Here is a 17,703-nt window from a genome sequence, read left to right as displayed (position 1 = left end):
TGTGGTTTTATATTTCAGAGAGGAAAGGAGAGGTAGAGAGAGAGATACATCAATGATGAGAGAGAATCATTGATCAGTTGCCTCCTGCATGCCCCCTTAAGGTGCCAGGGAACCAGTAAGTCTTGAGAATGAAAAGAAGTCCTGTTAGTATGAATAGATCAAGCCCGCAACCTGGCCATGTGCCCTTGACCAAAATTGAACCTGGGACCCTTCAGTCCGCAGGCTGACGCTCTATCCACTGAGCCAAACCAGCCAGGGCAAGTACCTTCCTTTTGAAAAAAGAATAGGGAAAAAAATTGAATGGGAAAGAAGTGAGATTCTGATGTCAGGGATGAGTGAGAGTTGAGAAAGAAAAATGGAAACAGAAATAGAGAGGAGGCTCAAAGGCTGAGGTGTCCATTCAAGAGGCACAGAGTTCTCTTAAAAGCTTACAGCTAAACTTTAAAGATGAGCAGGTTGCTCTGGACCGAGGCCACCGGGCTCTGAAGGACCTTAGATGGCTGGGCAAAAACTTGCTCTAAAGGACACTGACTGGGTAGCTTTTGGGGAAGAGCACATCCCAAAACCGAAGGCCATTGCTAACTCCTTAAACTCCTGAAATGAGACCCTCAGCTCCAGGTTGGCCACTCTACCTGAGAATCTACCTGCTAGCACTTGCTACAAGGCCAAGGTAGCGAATGCTGGCTTGGTAGGTGACTTTGAGAAGCTTAATGACCTGAAGGTTCCTGTGCCAGAGGATAAATATAGTACCCTGGTGGATGGTGAAGAAAGAGGAGATGTGAAGTTGTGTTGAGTTTTGGTCACTCTTAAAGGCCAGGATTGAGCAATATGGGAAAGAGCTGGAGAAGATGAAGAACATAATTCCATTTGATCAGATGACCACTGAGGATTTGAAAACTAGACAAGAAGAGGCATCCCTACTGGCCTCCCAAGTCAATTGAGAATTTATAAACTTGAGTCTGGGAGAAAGTGCTGGCTCTCATATACAAACTCGGACATTAAAATAATTATGTGATGAAAAAAATTTAAAGATGAGTAAGTCTCAAGGTAGGATAAAAGGCAGAAACATGCAGCAAAAACAACATACAGTCCATTAGGCTTCTGTTTAACTAAGTGCAACGCCCATGTAACTCATCTCCCTTCCACATGCTCTCTTAACAAGTGGTGCAAAATGTGACAAGAGAATGGAAAGAAAAGAAAAGCTAATACGAGTCCCAACTAGTAAAATCCATGAACATTTCCTGCCACTTTAGCTACAAGTTCTGGGAGAGAGAGAAAGACAGTACTTACTGCTGTCGCAAAATGGTGAATAACAGCAATGGAGATGCAGGCATCACAAGACCCACTGCGGACTGGCACTGCCAATGCATCACAGACAAAGGCCTGAAACTGCCTCTCTCTACAAATGTCCACAAGGTTTTGGCTACGATCACAGCCAACCTATAACAGAGAAAGTCAAAGCATCTTATTTAAATGGCATGAGAAGTTAAGAGCAATGGATTTACTCCTTACCATAAAGTTAGGAGACAGATTTCATATGGTGAGATGGTTTAAGACCATGATATCAGTTTTTACAGCCAGTACAAAGTCAGAATATATAATTCACTGGACAGCATTTATTACCTTAACAAGTATCACAGAACTCAAATTAGTGAATGTAAACAAATGACTAGAATAAGAATGACAGCAGTGGGTATGGGAGGCCCTAATGGGTACCTAAGTGATCACCATTCAGAATCTAGATCTCTTTGTAATATCACACACTTAAAAATGAAAACTATCCCATAAACATTGACATTCGATCTTTTGAGGGGAGCAACAAATAAGAGGATCTAAGCTATCTGTCATTACTAATAAACTATACTCTAATGGCCCAGAGAGTAGAAAAATAGCTGATTTTTTCCCCTGCTTTATACTTACTTGTGCAATCAGAAAATTAAATCCCCAAATAATAAAGAAGTAATTTATTTCATTTTTTTTAGTTATTGATTTTTGTTCTGCTAAACACCTAATCAAAATATAAGAATGAAGTACTGAATTCAAAATTTATAAAATGATATTTAATAAACCTTTCAGTATAACCAAACCATCCCATGGGAATGACAACTCTGAAGGCAGCTAGCAGCATCCGTTCATCTTCCCCAGCAGGGGAGGTCTAACATACTTAGTGCATGTCCTGTGGGAAGTGTTTGGGGGTTGGGATTGCCTATTTTCTCTCCAGCTTTGTTATTGTTGGACACAGCTTTACTGTTTAGTTCTAACAATACTGTGTGTGCTTGTGCGGTGTGTGTGTGTGAGAGAGAGAGAGAAAGAGAGAGAGAGAGAATGCCTGAGCACATGTAAACTGAGGAAAGAATGGGAGGATTTAAGAAATTTTAAATCACTAATTAATAATTATGCCCAAATATTTCTTCTTAACACAACCTCTATATTAGAGAAAACAGAAGTAGCCACCTCAAGCTTCTAGTTCTTCACTTGAATTTGTGATGTAGTATTTGGGATCCCTCAATCCTTCGCAGAATAAAGAATATGAATCTTCATGTCAAAGCAATTCTTACTGAGTTAAATCACACTGCCATGAGAGTCATACTTAATATGAATATGCTCAATATCTAAATAGCATTAAACAGCTACTGTACTCTTTACCCAGAGCTGCGTTCGTTTCTAAGGTATAACACAAGGTACCAAGCTAAAATATAGAATTTCCCTTTGATGTTTTAAGATGAAAAAGTACTAAGGGCACATTAATGACAACAGTGGCATGATTCCCAACTAATTGCTCCCTTTACCAGTGTAAGGTACAAATTGGCTTATTACTTTTATTTACTTCCATCCATATTTTGTGCCACTGAGCCAATAGTCACATCATCAAGGTAACAATACTACTCAACTAACATGTACAGTGGGGCCTTGACTTACAAGTTTAATTCGTTCAGAGACCCAGCTCGTTAAGGAGCTCGTTAACTCAAATTACTCTATCAACTCAATGCAAAAAATCGGCTGAGAGACAGCTGGTATCTCAAAAAACTCGTTAGTCGAGACACTCGTAAGTCAAGGCCCCACTGTACATTAGATTTTGGTGCTTGCTAGCTTTTGTGACAATAAAATTCAGTTCATGGGAATAGAAGTTTCAAGTGTGCCCAATTCTGACAGATTGCTGTACTTTGCTAAAAGTCAAATAGGAAGAAATCCAACTTGCCTATAAAACAAGTCCCCAGGGATAGAGCTGCACAGTTACTCAAAGGAGGAAAGTTACTATTGAGAACCACAGATAAAACAGAACTAGGAGAACAGCAGCCAAACAAAATCAGAGAAAATGTCCTTTCTCTTCACCCCTTTTTGCCAACAGGAGAGTAGGGGCAATTTTAGTCATAAAGTGCCAGGTCTACTGAAGGTCTCACTGACTAATGACCTGGCCATCCGTGGCTCTGGGCTTTCATCTCCCACTTATTTTATTTTTATTTATTTCAGAGAGGAATGATGAAAGAGAATCATTGATTGGCTGCCTTTTGCATGCTCCCTACTGGGGATTGAGCCCACAACCTGGGCATGTGCCCTTGACCCGAATTGAACCCGGGACCATTCAGTCTGTAGGCCGACGTTCTATCCACTGAGTCAAACTGGCTAGAGCCATAACCCACTTATTTTAACTGAGCCTTCCATATACAATAGTTAAAGCATCGCTATTTTCTTCTCTTCCCTGTTTTTAAATTCCCCTAAGCTTTTTTTCCAAGGACAATACCAGGTACTTTAATTCTCCCTAATAATACTGTATAATGACAACAACAGGACAGAAAATGTCTTATTTATTTATTTTAAATATATATTTTTATTGATTTCATAGAGGAAAGGAGAGAGATAAAGAGATAGAAACATCAATGATGAGAGAGAATCACTGATTGGCAGCCTCCTGCACGCCCCCTACTGGGGGTGGGGGGATCGAGCCCACAACCTGGGCATGTGCCCTTGGCCACAGTTGAACCTGGGACCCTTTAGTCCGCAGGCTGATGCTCTATCCACTGAGCCAAACCGGCTAGGGCAAAAATGTCTTATTTATAAATATTCACAGATATAAAAAGAGTCACACTTCTGTGTGTTGGATGGAGATCAATGACATAAAAACACATAGTAGATGGGCTTTAAATGGATAATTATACTCTTATATAATTTTTGAAATCTTCAACAAAACATAGACATGTAATTCTGAAAGTACAGGTAAAAATCCTATATAATAAAAGCCTAATATGCAAATCGACCGAACAGCAGAATGACCTGTCACTATGATGTGCACTGACCACCAGGGGGCAGACGCTCAACGCAGGAGCTGACCCCTGGTGGTCAGTGCACTCCCACAGGGGGAGCGCCACTCAGCCAGAAGCTGGGCTCATGGCTGCAAGTGCAGCAGCGGTAGCGGAAGCCTCTCCCGCCTCCACGGCAGCGCTAAGGAGCAGCGAGCCGAGCGGTAAGGAGCAGCAAGCAGGCCGGCAGTAAGGAGCAAGGGTCCTGGACTGCGAGAGGGCAGGTCGGGCTGAGGAAAATCCCCTTCCAGTGCACGAATTTTGTGCACAGGGCCTCTAGTGAAAAGATAATTAACTGAGTAATCAAAGGTGCAAACTAAAAAAGTTTCCATTTTTCTCCTATCTAAGTATAAAAACATTTAAAACCTAGGTACACTACAGTGATAACAATGTGATAAAAATTACTCTCATAAAGTGTTGGTGACAATACAAATTGGCTCACCCAATTTTAAAAAGCAATTTGGCAAACCATTTTTAAAGGAAGATAAAAATCTTCACAACTTTTAACCCAATAATTATTCTTCTAAAAATTTATCCTAAGAAAACAGTCCAAAATATGGAGAAAGCTAAACAGGCTGGTATAATTGCCTTTTACTGAATAGCCTTATGTATTAAAGTAGATTCTTTGTAGTAATGTACTAATCCTCATAACACACTTTGAGTTAGGTTTTATTACCACCATATTACAGATGAGGAATTTCATCTCAAAGAACATAAGTACTTTGTTCCAAGTTGAACAGTAGTTAAGTGGTAGAGCAGGAATTTAAACCTAAGTCTTTCTCACTCCAAAAATCCATATCCTTCCGTTTTGTCACATTCATTTTCTGAATTGTGGCTATATTATTTTTATTCTTTAAAGGGAGTAAGTCCCTTGAAAGTATAAAATCTTTGCTTATAAAATTTACCTCTGAAAATAAAGCCAAAAGTTCGTCAATAGAAATGAAGAGTAACTGAAGAAGTCTAAAAAAGATATGGTTCTTAGAATGTAAAAATTTTGAATTAAAGAGAAGAGTAAGTTCAGGCATGGTTGAGATCAGGTAAGAACAAATTCACCACATATACTTCTTACAGAAATGGAAAGCAGTTCATAAAACTATTTCCACGAAAGCCCAGCCTGGTATTTTAAAAATGCATTGTTAAAGAAATTATATATAAAGTAAATTTGTAATTTTTTCGATTCTATGATTATCCTACATTTGAATACCCAGAATGACTGTCTCAGGTCACATCCCCTGAATATCAAATGCACGTATTTTACATTTGAAGATGGCTGTTAAAATCCTCAAGTATCATTTCTACATCCAAGTTGAAGCCTCAGCAGCTTAAAAAAGCAGGCTTCTCGCCCTGGTTGATTTGGTTCAGTGCTTAGTGTCCGCCCTCAGGTGGGTTCAATCCCTAGTCAAGGGCACATACCTCAGTTGCAGGTTCAATCCCCAGCCCCAATTGGGGGCATGTGCAGGAGGCAACCAATCAATGTGTCTCTCTTGCAGGAGGTAACCGATCTCTCTCTCTCTCTCTCTCTCTCTCTCTCTCTCTCTCTCTCTCTCCTCCAGCCCCTCCTCCCTCCCATTCACTCTCTAAAAATCAATGGGAAAAATACCCTCAGGTGAGGATTAAAAAACAAACAAACAGGCTTCCCTTTTGTGTATTGTGATCCACAAAACGGAGGCCACCACAAATCTAAACCTAAGTAAGCCCGCACTTATGGGAAATGCCTGTCAGGCAATTTTTGGTAAAATAAAAATGAGAACTACAAACAGACAAGCAGGCTCCAGGAACAATAGACAGGAAGGAATACATGCAGACAGGAGGGAATGCATGACTAAGGTTGCAGGGCTAGACCCAAGATATGCACCCACTTCTTGCCTGATGCCAGAGTTTCTGTTTTCAGTAGCTGTAACTTCCTTTTCTATGGACCACTCTTTTTTTTGCTGTGCTAGGAAGTAGGAAATTCTTCCTGCACCAGAGCATTGTTGCAAATACTCATGTATACTCTTCTCTGTGAGGACAGGTTATAATTTTTCTGCAACCTAAAAAAAAATCATTGTATCACGAGGAAGAAGAAGGCGATAATATCCTTACAAATAAAGTGGAAAGAAAGCCAGAAGCAACAATTACTTGCCATATATAACTCCTTATTTATGCCAAGGTACTTTCCATTTCCACATCCAACATCGGCCACTAAGGAACCACTTGGCAAGGCTTTCAAAAACTCCACAATGTGTGGCCAAGGAGTATGTCTCGTGCTGCTGAAGTGCCCAGCGATCTCTTCATACACTTGATGGACATATTTTTGCTCCAACTGCGAAGCTTCTTTATCACTCTCTGGAAATGATGGAGGAGGTTCCTTCATTTGGCTGTCACAGACCAAAGGGTAACCTAATGAAAAATTAAGGTAATATAAACCTTTTATTTTTATCCAAATGATTCATAAGGTCTTATATATTTTTTTATTGATTTTTTACAGAGAGGAAGGGAGAGGGATAGAGAGTTAGAAACATCGATGAGAGAGAAACATCGATCAGCTGTCTCCTGCACACCTCCTACTGGGGATGTGCCCGAAATCCAGGTACAGGTACATGCCCTTGACCGGAATCGAACCTGGGACCTTTCAGTCTGCAGGCCGACGCTCTATCCACTGAGCCAAACCGGTCTTATGCTTTCTTAAAAGGAAAAAGCAAATCAGTTCAAATTTGGTGACTAGGGAAAAGAAGCCTCTGATTTATCAGTTAAAAAACAGAAGGAGGAAAACCTGTTTGCAACAACACATGACTGCAATTCTGCATGTCTTAAAATGAAGATGCCTATTTCATCTTAGGATTAAGGGTCCTCATTCAGGAAAGCATCTTAATGGGCCAGGCCTAAGCAGAAGGTATTTAGCTACATTAAGAAGATTTAGGGTTTTACTTTTGGTGGGTGAAAGTGATAGGAGTTCTGGGGGCACTAAGACTCCTAGAAGAATGAAACCTAGAAGCAAAATGTTATTTGGTAATAATCACAAGTATTTAATAAACACTATCTGAAGCAGTTTATATATGTCTCATCTCAATTCTCACAGTAACACTATAAAATAGGTATTATTACAGCCATTTTATAGATGAGAAGCTGAAGCACAGAATGTTAAATAATAATCCTAAAGTGACAAAGACAGTAGGTCATAGAGCCAGGATTTGAATCCAGGCAGTGGAGACTCTAGAGTCCATGTTCTCAATGACTGCACGTCTTCAATAGAAATGCCTTCTTCAATAGAATGAGCAAAGCCAAGTAGAGGACGTGACAGAGGAAATTAGGATACAATGTCTCAAATTAATTTTGACGGTGTCCCCTGTCCTCTGCAATAGTCTAATACTCATTTTAAATCCTTGCCCATTTTGTACTATGCTATAATTCTCCTTTGTCTTCAGCCAAAGTTTGTGACACACATCTTTTAAAGGGTAGTATTCTAGAGAATGAGAGAAGCAGTAGTGCTCCCAGAGAAATCACAAACAAGACTGAGACAATAACTAGAAATAGCATTGGGCTACAGCACTGATGGCTTCAGAAACTTTCCCTGGATATAACTAGAGTATGCCAAACCTTGAGAAAGCCTAGAATGGGGGTGGGAACATCTAGTCCTTACCAATGTATAAAGTGAAGCTCTAAACATTTTAAGTGGACATTTAAGAAAAGGGTAGCCCCAGAAAGCTTGAGGACTCCAAAACATATATGTGGAAGCAGATAGGTTACATTATGTTGGTTACATCAGAATTGCAATCACTCTACAATATACATTATAGTTAGTCTAAATTGGTCTTAGTAAAATTTTACTCTCTTGGAAATTATGAACATCTAAGTTGTCTAAAGGGAATAGCAACCCTTATCTTTAAAAATTCATAAATTTGTGCCAAAAGTACCCAAAAGATGGCCTTGAACTTTAAAAAAAATCTGTGAACTGACTATACAATCAGAGCTTTTTATAGGATCCCTTACATTGAATTAATGCCCATAACAAAGAAACATTTGCATAAGAAAACTAGCTTGTCTGTCTAACTAGACCTCAAGTTTCTTTAGAACAAGTGCCATAGTAGACATTTCAAGTTTTCTAACAGGGATAACATCTTGTAGATATAATAAAGGTTTTTTATTTTAAATGTTTTTAAGATTATGACTAGACCCAAAAGCAAATCCTAGATAACTCCCATAGTTAAGCCCCGCAGGATATAAATTTTAATTACATCACTGTCATTAAAAATATTATTTATAAAATGAAAAAGATTTTTATCTATTGACTCTAAGAAATACAGGTCATGGCATACTTATATAGACAGCTCAAAATAGCATCCTCTTGACAAGGTTTTTGAGTACTTTTTAAAAAATATGTTTCTATTGATTTCAGAGAGGAAAGGAGAGGGAAAGATAGAAACATCAATGATGAGAGAGAATCACTGATTGGCTGCCTCCTGCACTCTCCCCACTGGGGATGGAACCTGCAACCTGGGCATGTGCCCTGACCAGGAATCGAACTGTGACCTCCTGGTTCCTAGGTCGATGCTCAACCAGTGAGCCATGCTGGCCAGGCTTTTTAAGTACTTCCCTTTATTCTTTAACCCTTTGCGGTCCAATGTTATTTTTGGAATTCAAACAGTCTGGTCCAAATTAATTGACGGGATTGAATGTTGAACTTTTTAATGTTCTTATTGCTCGACGTTGGACCTGCTCCTAGCGCCTGGTCTGTTGAGTGAGCCTTGAGGTTGGACCGAAATGGTTAATAGGTTTCCAAATTGACATAAACCAGTTTGTCCTAGAGTTATCTCCAATTTCTCATATCCAATTTCCCCATTGGATTGATGAGAAGTAATTTAAAAGCTTCACAAGCTGTTTCCAACAAAACTTAATTTTATGATATTTTAATGTGCTATAATTGTAGCACGCTTAACTGTGACTTCCATAAAAAATATTTATTTGGCATCCAACTATGCTCAAGTACTATTTGTAGAAAATAAACATGAATTAGGTGGAGTCCCTATGTTCAAATAATATAAACTCATTTTAATGAGGGTGGTTAAGAAAAATATATGTAAATATATGTTATATTTAAAAATATATGTAAATACTAGGCAAAATGTCAGAAATGCCATTAATAAGGTTACAGCAAAGCTCTCCTTGGCTCTGTTTGGACTTTGAGAAATTTCATACTAGATTTATTCCATTTTACAATAAAATCAAAATTATATACTTACTGCAGTCACAAGGTGTTTGCCTCACTTTCCTAAATGTAAACGATGTCCGTATTCCCCTCTTGCTTAAAGTTAAGTCTCCAACATCACCAGTGATAATTCCACTTTTGTGACCCTTGGATGCTTGAACAGTATCAAATTTTCTTGGTGTTATTCTAAAAACAACAATCGAAATAATTTAACACGGCATTCATAAAAACATTTCAGGTCCTTTAAAAACATTAAGGAAAATAGAGTAAATCCAGAAGAATGTACAGTAGGTCCTCGGGTTACATCGGAGATCCGTTCCTACAGCGCGACATAACACGATTTTCGCCCTAAGTAGGAACCCAACTACATAAGCACCTACGTCACTCACATGGAGCACATCCACAGCAGTAATGAAGTGAAACAGTAAAAAGAATTTAAAAGAAAGATAACAATTCCTGACCTTTATTTGTGGTAAATAAATAAAAAACATAAAGCACATATGTACATACGTCGAAATGACGGAACTTTTTTTTTTTAATAAATATTGTAAATGGGAGATGGCGACGTAACCATGAAACAACGTACGTCAAGTCCAACGTAACCCGAGGACTGCCTGTATTGCAAATACCTATGGATTCCCTGAATTGTTAAGCACAAGCAGAAAAAACGAAGAAATAGAAGTCTATGTCGTTTAAGAGGTTATCTTCAAGGTAATCATGTTAAAAGAATGTACAGCCTTGGCTGGTGTGGCTCAGTTGGTTAGAGCATTGTACCATGCACAGAAGGGTCACGAGTTCAATTCTCAGGCAAGGCACATATCCAGGTTGCAGGTTCGATCCCTGGTCAGGGCACGTATGGAAGGCAATCTATCAATGTTTCTCTCTCACACTGATGTTTCTTTCTCTCTTTCCCTTCCTCTCTGTCCTTTCTCTCTGTCTAGAATCAATAAAAAACATATCCTTGGGTGAGGATTAAAAAAATAAAAATAAGAGTTCCAAAATGGTGGTGGAGTAAGTGGCTAATCAAAACTAAAAAAAAAAAAAAAAAGAAAAGAAAAAAAAATCAGTGTGTAGGGAGAGACGGATCTCTGGAGTCTTTGCCTGATCTCCTTCTGGGTCCGGGCTAGGAAAGGCAGACGTTGGTACACATCTTGGCCTTTCCCAAAGGCACCCAGCCCCAGCAGAGGGAGCCACAAGCCGTGGATTGCTGATAGCTACTAAAAGGGTAATCAGAGCCAGTCACAAACGGCGTCTGACATTGTCCTGCACTAGAGATTGGGAGTCTGGTCGTGCTGGTCATCCCGCCATTTTGGTCGCTGGGCTTTTATTATATAGGATAATACTGTATTGTATATTTGAATGTTGCTAAGAAAATAAATCTTAAAAGTTCTCATCACAAGAAAAAAAACTATAACTGGTGGTTTTAAATAGACTTACTGTGATGGTCATTTCACAATATATACACAGAGAGAATCATTATGTTGTGCATCTGAAACTAATACAATGTTATATGTGTGTGTGAGAATTAAATCTCAATTTAAGAATCAGAATTCCCAGGCTGATAGCTTTTTAAACCATTCCACAACTACCTAATTAATTCAGAGTAGTGAAAAGAAGTATTTTACAGGTCTTGATGAAAGCATTTTTTCATTTACCAAAAAATTAAGTGTTGAATATTGACCCTGTATGCCACCACCATGCTATGTTCACTTATTAGTTCTAGCACTTGTTTTCTAGATTTCCTAAGATTTTCTATACCTACAAGAAGCCCAGTGCACGAAATTCATGCACGGGGGGGAGGGGTCACTCAGCCCGGCCTGCACCCTCTCACAATCAGGGACCGCTTACCTGCCTGCCTGCCTGATTGCCCCTAACCACTCTGCCTGCCTGCCTGATCACCCCTAACTGCTCACTGCCTGCCTGATCGCCCCTAACCACCTCTGCCTGCCTGCCTGATCGCCCCTAACCACTCTGCCTGCCTGCCTGATCGCCCCTAACCACTCTGCATGCCTGCCTGATCGCCCCTAACCACTCTGCTGCCTGCCTGCCTGATCACCGCTAACCACTCTGCCTGCCTGCCTGATTGCCCCTAACTGCTTGCCTGCCTGCCTAATCACCCCTAACCACCTCTGCCTCGGCCCCCACTCATATATCATAGGACTGCATTTTCTAATATTTTGTTAAACAATTTTTGTCTCTCTGAGAGAAACTGGTCTATAATTTTCTTTTGTTGTAATGTCCCTGACATGTTTGGTGTCAGGGTAATGCTGACCTCATAAAACAAGTTGTGAGAATGGCTTTTTTAAAAGAACTTGTACTAAAGGAATTTTTTTAGAAGTAAAAACAAGCAATTATTGTCTGAATTTATATGATTGGTAGCTTAAAATGATTAATACTACAGTGCTGAATAAAGTCAAGGTATTTCAGAACAATGAGTATCTTGAATTTCTTATTAACAAACAAATTTCTCTCTTTAGGACTAGTTCTCTATGATGGTTCTCTGAAGTCAATTACTTCACTTGCCTAGAGTTAAAGGTCAAGCTGTATGAAACTACTTTTGACACCAATCTCAGATGTTTAGGAATAGGTAAATCTATGTTAAGAATAATGAATTCTTGCCCAGAGGGCTTAGCTCAGTGGTTGAACATCGACCTATGAACCAGGAGGTCACAGTTTGATTCCCAGTCAGGGCACATGCTTGGGTTATGGGCTAGATCCCCAGTAGCGGGTGTGCAGGAGGCAGCCGATCAATGATTCTCTCTCATCATTGTTTCTGTCTCTCTCCCTTTCCCTTCCTCTCTGAAATCAATAAAAAAAATACATTAAAATAATAATAATGAATTCTTTACACATCTCTGAACATCTTTATTTTCCCCTGCACTCAAATTATAATCTAGTTAGAAAAATATTAAATAAATAGATAAAAACATTTTTATAAATTAAATAACAGTTCCATATAAAAGACATTGCAAGGTAGTATGAGAAATTAGTCTTAGGAGTTAAGATACAGGAGAAATTATTTCAGGCTAATGTAGTCAGAAAAGTTTTATAAATTATAAAGAAAGTAAAAGTTGGGCTGTACAGTATCTTTAAAAAAGTAAATGGAAAGAAAAAGGAAATTTACTGCATGAAGAGCTGTCAAAAGTGTGAAGGCTAGAGGCACATAGAAATTCAGAGGAAAGGGAGCAAATGAGGTTAGCTATAACATGGTTAAGACGACAGACTCTGAAGCCAGACTGCCTGGCCTCTAATCTTGGTTCTGCCACTTACTGGTTTGTGACTTTGTACAAGTTATGTAACCTCTTTATGCTCCAATTTCCTTTAAAAATGGGGACAAATCATGGGAGAAACTTTCTACTCTGTGAGTTAAGTGAGTTAATATATGTAAAGCTTTTACAACAATGCCTGACACAAAGAAAACGCTCCAAAAATAAAAGGAGAATTCACATAAATTCATGAAATAATTGCTAGTCAAATAACATAAATGAGTGAAGCAGATGGATCTATTTAGAAATATATTCTTTGCCATTAAACACATAGGGATAGTCTTCATTTAAAAAAAGACAGAAAGTGTTCTCTTCTTTTTTCTTAAAATATACATTCCCACTCATTCTAGCTTTCCTTTTCCTCTTTTAATACCAACATGAGTTCAAGAAATATTTAATTTCCCATTTAACTCTGTTATAAGATAAAAACAATAGTACAAGCACAGTGATAAGTGACAAATTATACTGAGCCTTAGTTCAGGGAGTCACAGAGAGTGGTAGGAACTGTAGAGAACTTGAAAATGTTGGCCTCATCAAAAGACAGCCATTGATGGTCTTGGCTATTGCTGCCAAATGATACATGCCTCTGTTGTCAGACCTTTCCAATTTTCAAAAGCAAGACATTCAGATTTTTATGTAACTGTTCCTGATTTTTATATGTAGGCAATTTTTTAAAAATGCTCCCATGTGGACCACCACTGTCCCTGCCAAACAGTCTGACTGCTACATTTGACCCATGTGTTTCCAGTTTTGCACCTTTGATTTAGGGCACAGTGGCCAGAATACTAAACTAGAACTAGATCAAATTAAAAGTGTTTGGAATATTATAGGGCCACGGTCATCAACTTTCTTCAATTCATATCCATCAACAGTGCTTTCTAGTGTTTTTTATAGTACAGAGATAAAAATATTCTTTTTAAAAAATATGTTTATTGGTTTCAAAGAGGAAGGAAGAGGGAGAGAGAGAGATAGAAACATCAATGATGAGAGAGACTCATTGATCAGCTGCCTCCTGCACGTCCCCTACTAGGGATCGAGCCGCAACCCAGGCATATGCCCTTGACCGGAATCAAACCTGCAACCCTTCAGTCCGCAGGCCGACGCTCTATCCACTAAGCCAAGCCAGCTAGGGCGAGATAAAAATATTCTTATCAAAATTTATTTCCTATAGTTCATACATACAAGGTGAGGCAAAAGTATGTTTACAGTTGTTCATATGGAAAATAATACAATAATTAATAAATCATAGTACAAAAAAAAACGTTCGTATACTCACAACTGTAGACCTACTTTTGCCCCACCCTGTATTTTTAAGTGTATTAAATGTGTTTTTACAATTTATTCTCCCTTCCACACAGAGATTCTGGGAAGAGCTCAATAATTGGTATATCATTTGTGTGATAAGTCGCTCTCTGTTCCTATCTCTCTATCTGTGCCCCATCCCCCCTTATACTCTATCTCTTCCTCCTCTTCCTCCTCCTTCTTGCTCTCTTCCTACACACACACACACACACACACACACACACACACACGCGCGCGCGCATACACACTCTCACATTACAGGCATTGAGTATCAATGGAATACTGAGAGTTTTTCCCCCGAAACTAATGTAAAGAATTTGGATTCACGTGAGAGATTTAAAAATAAATATTACCTGCAATTCAATCTTAAAGAGATACTACTCACAACATGCTTTAAACAGGAGAATAATGTGATCAAAATGAGGTTTAGAAAAACTAATCTGTACTATTACCCAGAATAAACTAAAATATTTTCAAAACATAGGCCTATAAAAAGTAATTGGTTACTTTTTATTTGCTATAATACCATTATTCTTAAGTTTAAATGTTACTATGCTTGATCCTAAAAAGAGAAAATATAAATGTTCTCTTTTAAACGGCCATGAAAAAGAGTCAGGCAGATTTAAGCCTCAGTGCACAAAATCAGGCCATCTGGTTTTACGGTTCACATTTAGGGCAGGTTACAAATTCATTTACATGCTCATTTCCCAGAATTCTTATAAATACATCAGGTTATAAGCACAGAATTCAGCAGTATTTAAAGCAGCAAGAGAAAAGCAGTTAGTAAGAAGAAGAAGAAAAAAGATCATATATATGAACAATAAAATGGCAATAAACACATATCTATCAACAATTGAATCTAAAACTCAAAATAAATAAGGAATCTAATGAACAAAATAAAATGATGAATAAAATAGAACCAGAGGCATGGAAACATGGAACAGACTGATAAATCTCAGAGGGAAGCGGGGAGGGGGGTGGGGGGGTGGGAAGAGATTAACCGAACAACCTATATGCATATATGCATTACCTATGGTCACAGACAATAGGATGGGGAAGGCCTGGGGTGGGGTGGGAACCTGGTGGAGTGGGCAGTGGGGGGAAAATAAAGGGACATCTGTAATACTTTCAACAATAAAGATTTTAAAAAGGAAAATAAAGTACAATATATGTAAATTTTAGCAGTGAGATGCTTCCTTCTCTAAGGGCTGAAGATGTCTTTCTGCCAAAAGTGCATAATCCATTTCTTTCGGATTAGATTCAATCAAATAAACTCAAATTGAGGGGCATTCTAAAAAACAACTGGCCTCCTTAAAAGTGTCAATGTCATGAGAGACAGAAAAGTTGAGGAATTGTTCCAAATTAAAGAAGACTAAAGAGAACTGACAACCAAAGGAAATGCAGGATCATGGACAGAATCCTAGAAGAGAGGGAAAACTAACCATGAACTACCGACAATGATTCTCTCTTGACCAAAGTCTAGTCAGACTCCTCTGAGCCTGACTCGGCTCCATATTTGGCCTGTCCTCCAAGAGCCCAATTTCAACAAGAATCCTGCTCAGTCATTTTAGCCAGAATCCCCATCTTTAGTGGCTGATCAGCCTTGACGTCTGACCAAAGTCCTCATTCCCCATTATCCCCCACTATCTGGTCACCCTGACTTGCCTTCAGCAAGAATCCTCTGGTTATTTGGACAGAATCCTTCCTTCCATCCTTCAAGCCCCATCCCCAACCCTGGACTTCCTGGCTATAAACCCCACTCTTCCTTGTTGTATTTAGATTTGAGTCCAGTTCTCTTCTCCCCTGTTGCAATAGTTCCTGAGTAAAATCTGGTTTTGCTGCTCTAACTCCTGATAGGCTCTGGTTTGTCTGTAAGGACTATAAAGTACAACTAGCAAAAGTTAAAAATTGACTGCATAAGATTATTTTATCAATACGGAATTTCCTGAACTTGAAGACTGCACTGCAGTTTTATAGAACAGCGGTTAGCAAACTTCCTGTATCAAGGACAGACAGTAAATATTTTAGGCACAGAGGTCCACATACAGTCTCTGTTGCACAGTCTTTGTTTTTGTTTTGGTTCATTACAATCCTTTAAAATGTAAAAGCCATTTTTAGCTAAAGAGCTATATAAAAACAGACTAAGGTCTGAATTTGGCCTATAAACAATAGTCTGTCAACTTCTGATACAGAAAATGTCCTGCTTTTAGGAAATATGCAATAAAGTAACTTTCCTTCATAAGATTCAGCAACAATAATAATAATGATAACATGTGAGAGACAAAACACATGGCAAAATGTTCACATTTGATAAATCTAGGTGAAAGGTGAAGATCGCAGTACTAAGCTTGTAACTTTTCTTTAAATTTGAATTCTTTTCAAAGAAAAGGTTAATATTATAAAAAGCGATACATGTCCCTGGGGTTTAAACCCAGGAGACTCAATGTGCAGGCCTGGGGCAAGGTTCTGGTGGCTCACAGGAAAGAATGAGAACTCGCACAAAGCAAAGGGTATCTGTCCTCGAGGTCATTTCAATACACACCCATGGGTCCAAAGGTATCTAGATTCTCCTGTCATCACCAGCAAACTCCGACGAGGCAACATGACGGGCACTGTGACACCATCTGGGTGCTTAAAATCCATGACGATCTAGAAGTAAAGGTAAAAGCATAAAGATTAACCCAGTGTCATACACTCCAAGGAGAAGAATGACTCACTGATTCTATCTTTCTAGGCTAACAGAGATTAAAACGTGACAATGCTTAGAGAATTTATGTGCACTCAAACTTCGGTGCACATAAAAATCAACTGAATGACTAAAAAACATACTTCATCCATACAGAGACTCAGCAGGTCTAGGGTGAGAGGCTCAGGAGTTAGCATATCTAGCAAGCACCCCAGAAAGTTATGATGCAGGTGGTCCGAGGACCATACATACTACACAAAATACTAGGGTAAGTGGTCTAATGCAACAACTGTGGAGCTGAACATTCATATCCTGGCTCTTCCATTTACAGCCGTGTGGCCTAAGGGACACGCAAGCCCCTTAATCCCTCTGTGCCTCAATTTTTAATAAATTAAATATATAATACATTAAATATATGATGATGTAAATATAAACATACTCGCATACAGTAAATACAAAAAATAGTGGCCATTATTTTTAGTGACCATTACTATTAATAGAATTATAATAACTAATAATCCAAGAAGAAATCAGTAATAGTTACAGATTCTCATATTCATTTTTGCCTTTATAGTCATGTACCATTTTGAATATTAGAAGCTAATTTACAAGAGATAGTCAAAGAACACATGAACATTTTCAGTCACTCTTCCCAGGTGTGCTCAAGTATTATTATGAATAGCAACTTATAAAGAGACAATACTCAAGAAAATGTTTTTGTTCTCAGCACCCAAACACCAAAAGAATTCAGTCTAAACATAGCAGCAGCTGATAACTGTGAATTTAAAAGGCATGCCACAGGGTATAAATATGTTTTTAAGTGAATAAATCAATCCATTTGAAAAATATCAGTGGGATGAAGAGAATTTAGCACAGTACTTTTGTTAAAGGTAAACACAACACAATTCCTTGCATGAAGTAAGCATTCAGTAACTGTTAGCTAGTATTAATAATAATAATGCTATA

At 38.5% G+C, this 17,703-nt stretch overlaps 1 protein-coding gene and 1 pseudogene across 1 annotated transcript in view; one reads left to right on the top strand and one right to left on the bottom strand.

Annotated features, from left to right (window-relative positions):
- LOC102428819 (alkylated DNA repair protein alkB homolog 8-like) overlaps window positions 1-16,700 on the bottom strand; it is a gene marked incomplete at its 5' end in the record, with an annotated part of 18,050 nt that extends 1,350 nt beyond the window's left edge. Inside the window, 4 exons of the mRNA XM_006098837.3 lie at window positions 1,291-1,440; window positions 6,421-6,677; window positions 9,518-9,669; window positions 16,594-16,700. Of these exons, the coding sequence (XP_006098899.1) occupies window positions 1,291-1,440; window positions 6,421-6,677; window positions 9,518-9,669; window positions 16,594-16,700 (666 nt within the window). The remainder of the gene's footprint in view (window positions 1-1,290; window positions 1,441-6,420; window positions 6,678-9,517; window positions 9,670-16,593) is intronic.
- LOC102424540 lies at window positions 497-951 on the top strand (annotated as a pseudogene).
- Window positions 16,701-17,703: the final 1,003 nt, after the last annotated feature.

The sequence above is a fragment of the Myotis lucifugus genome, unplaced genomic scaffold, assembly GCF_000147115.1.
Source record: "Myotis lucifugus unplaced genomic scaffold, Myoluc2.0 scaffold_248, whole genome shotgun sequence".
Classification (NCBI taxonomy): Eukaryota; Metazoa; Chordata; class Mammalia; order Chiroptera; family Vespertilionidae; genus Myotis; species Myotis lucifugus.
Note: the sequence above shows the minus strand (reverse complement) of the source record. Positions and strands in the feature narration are given on the sequence as shown.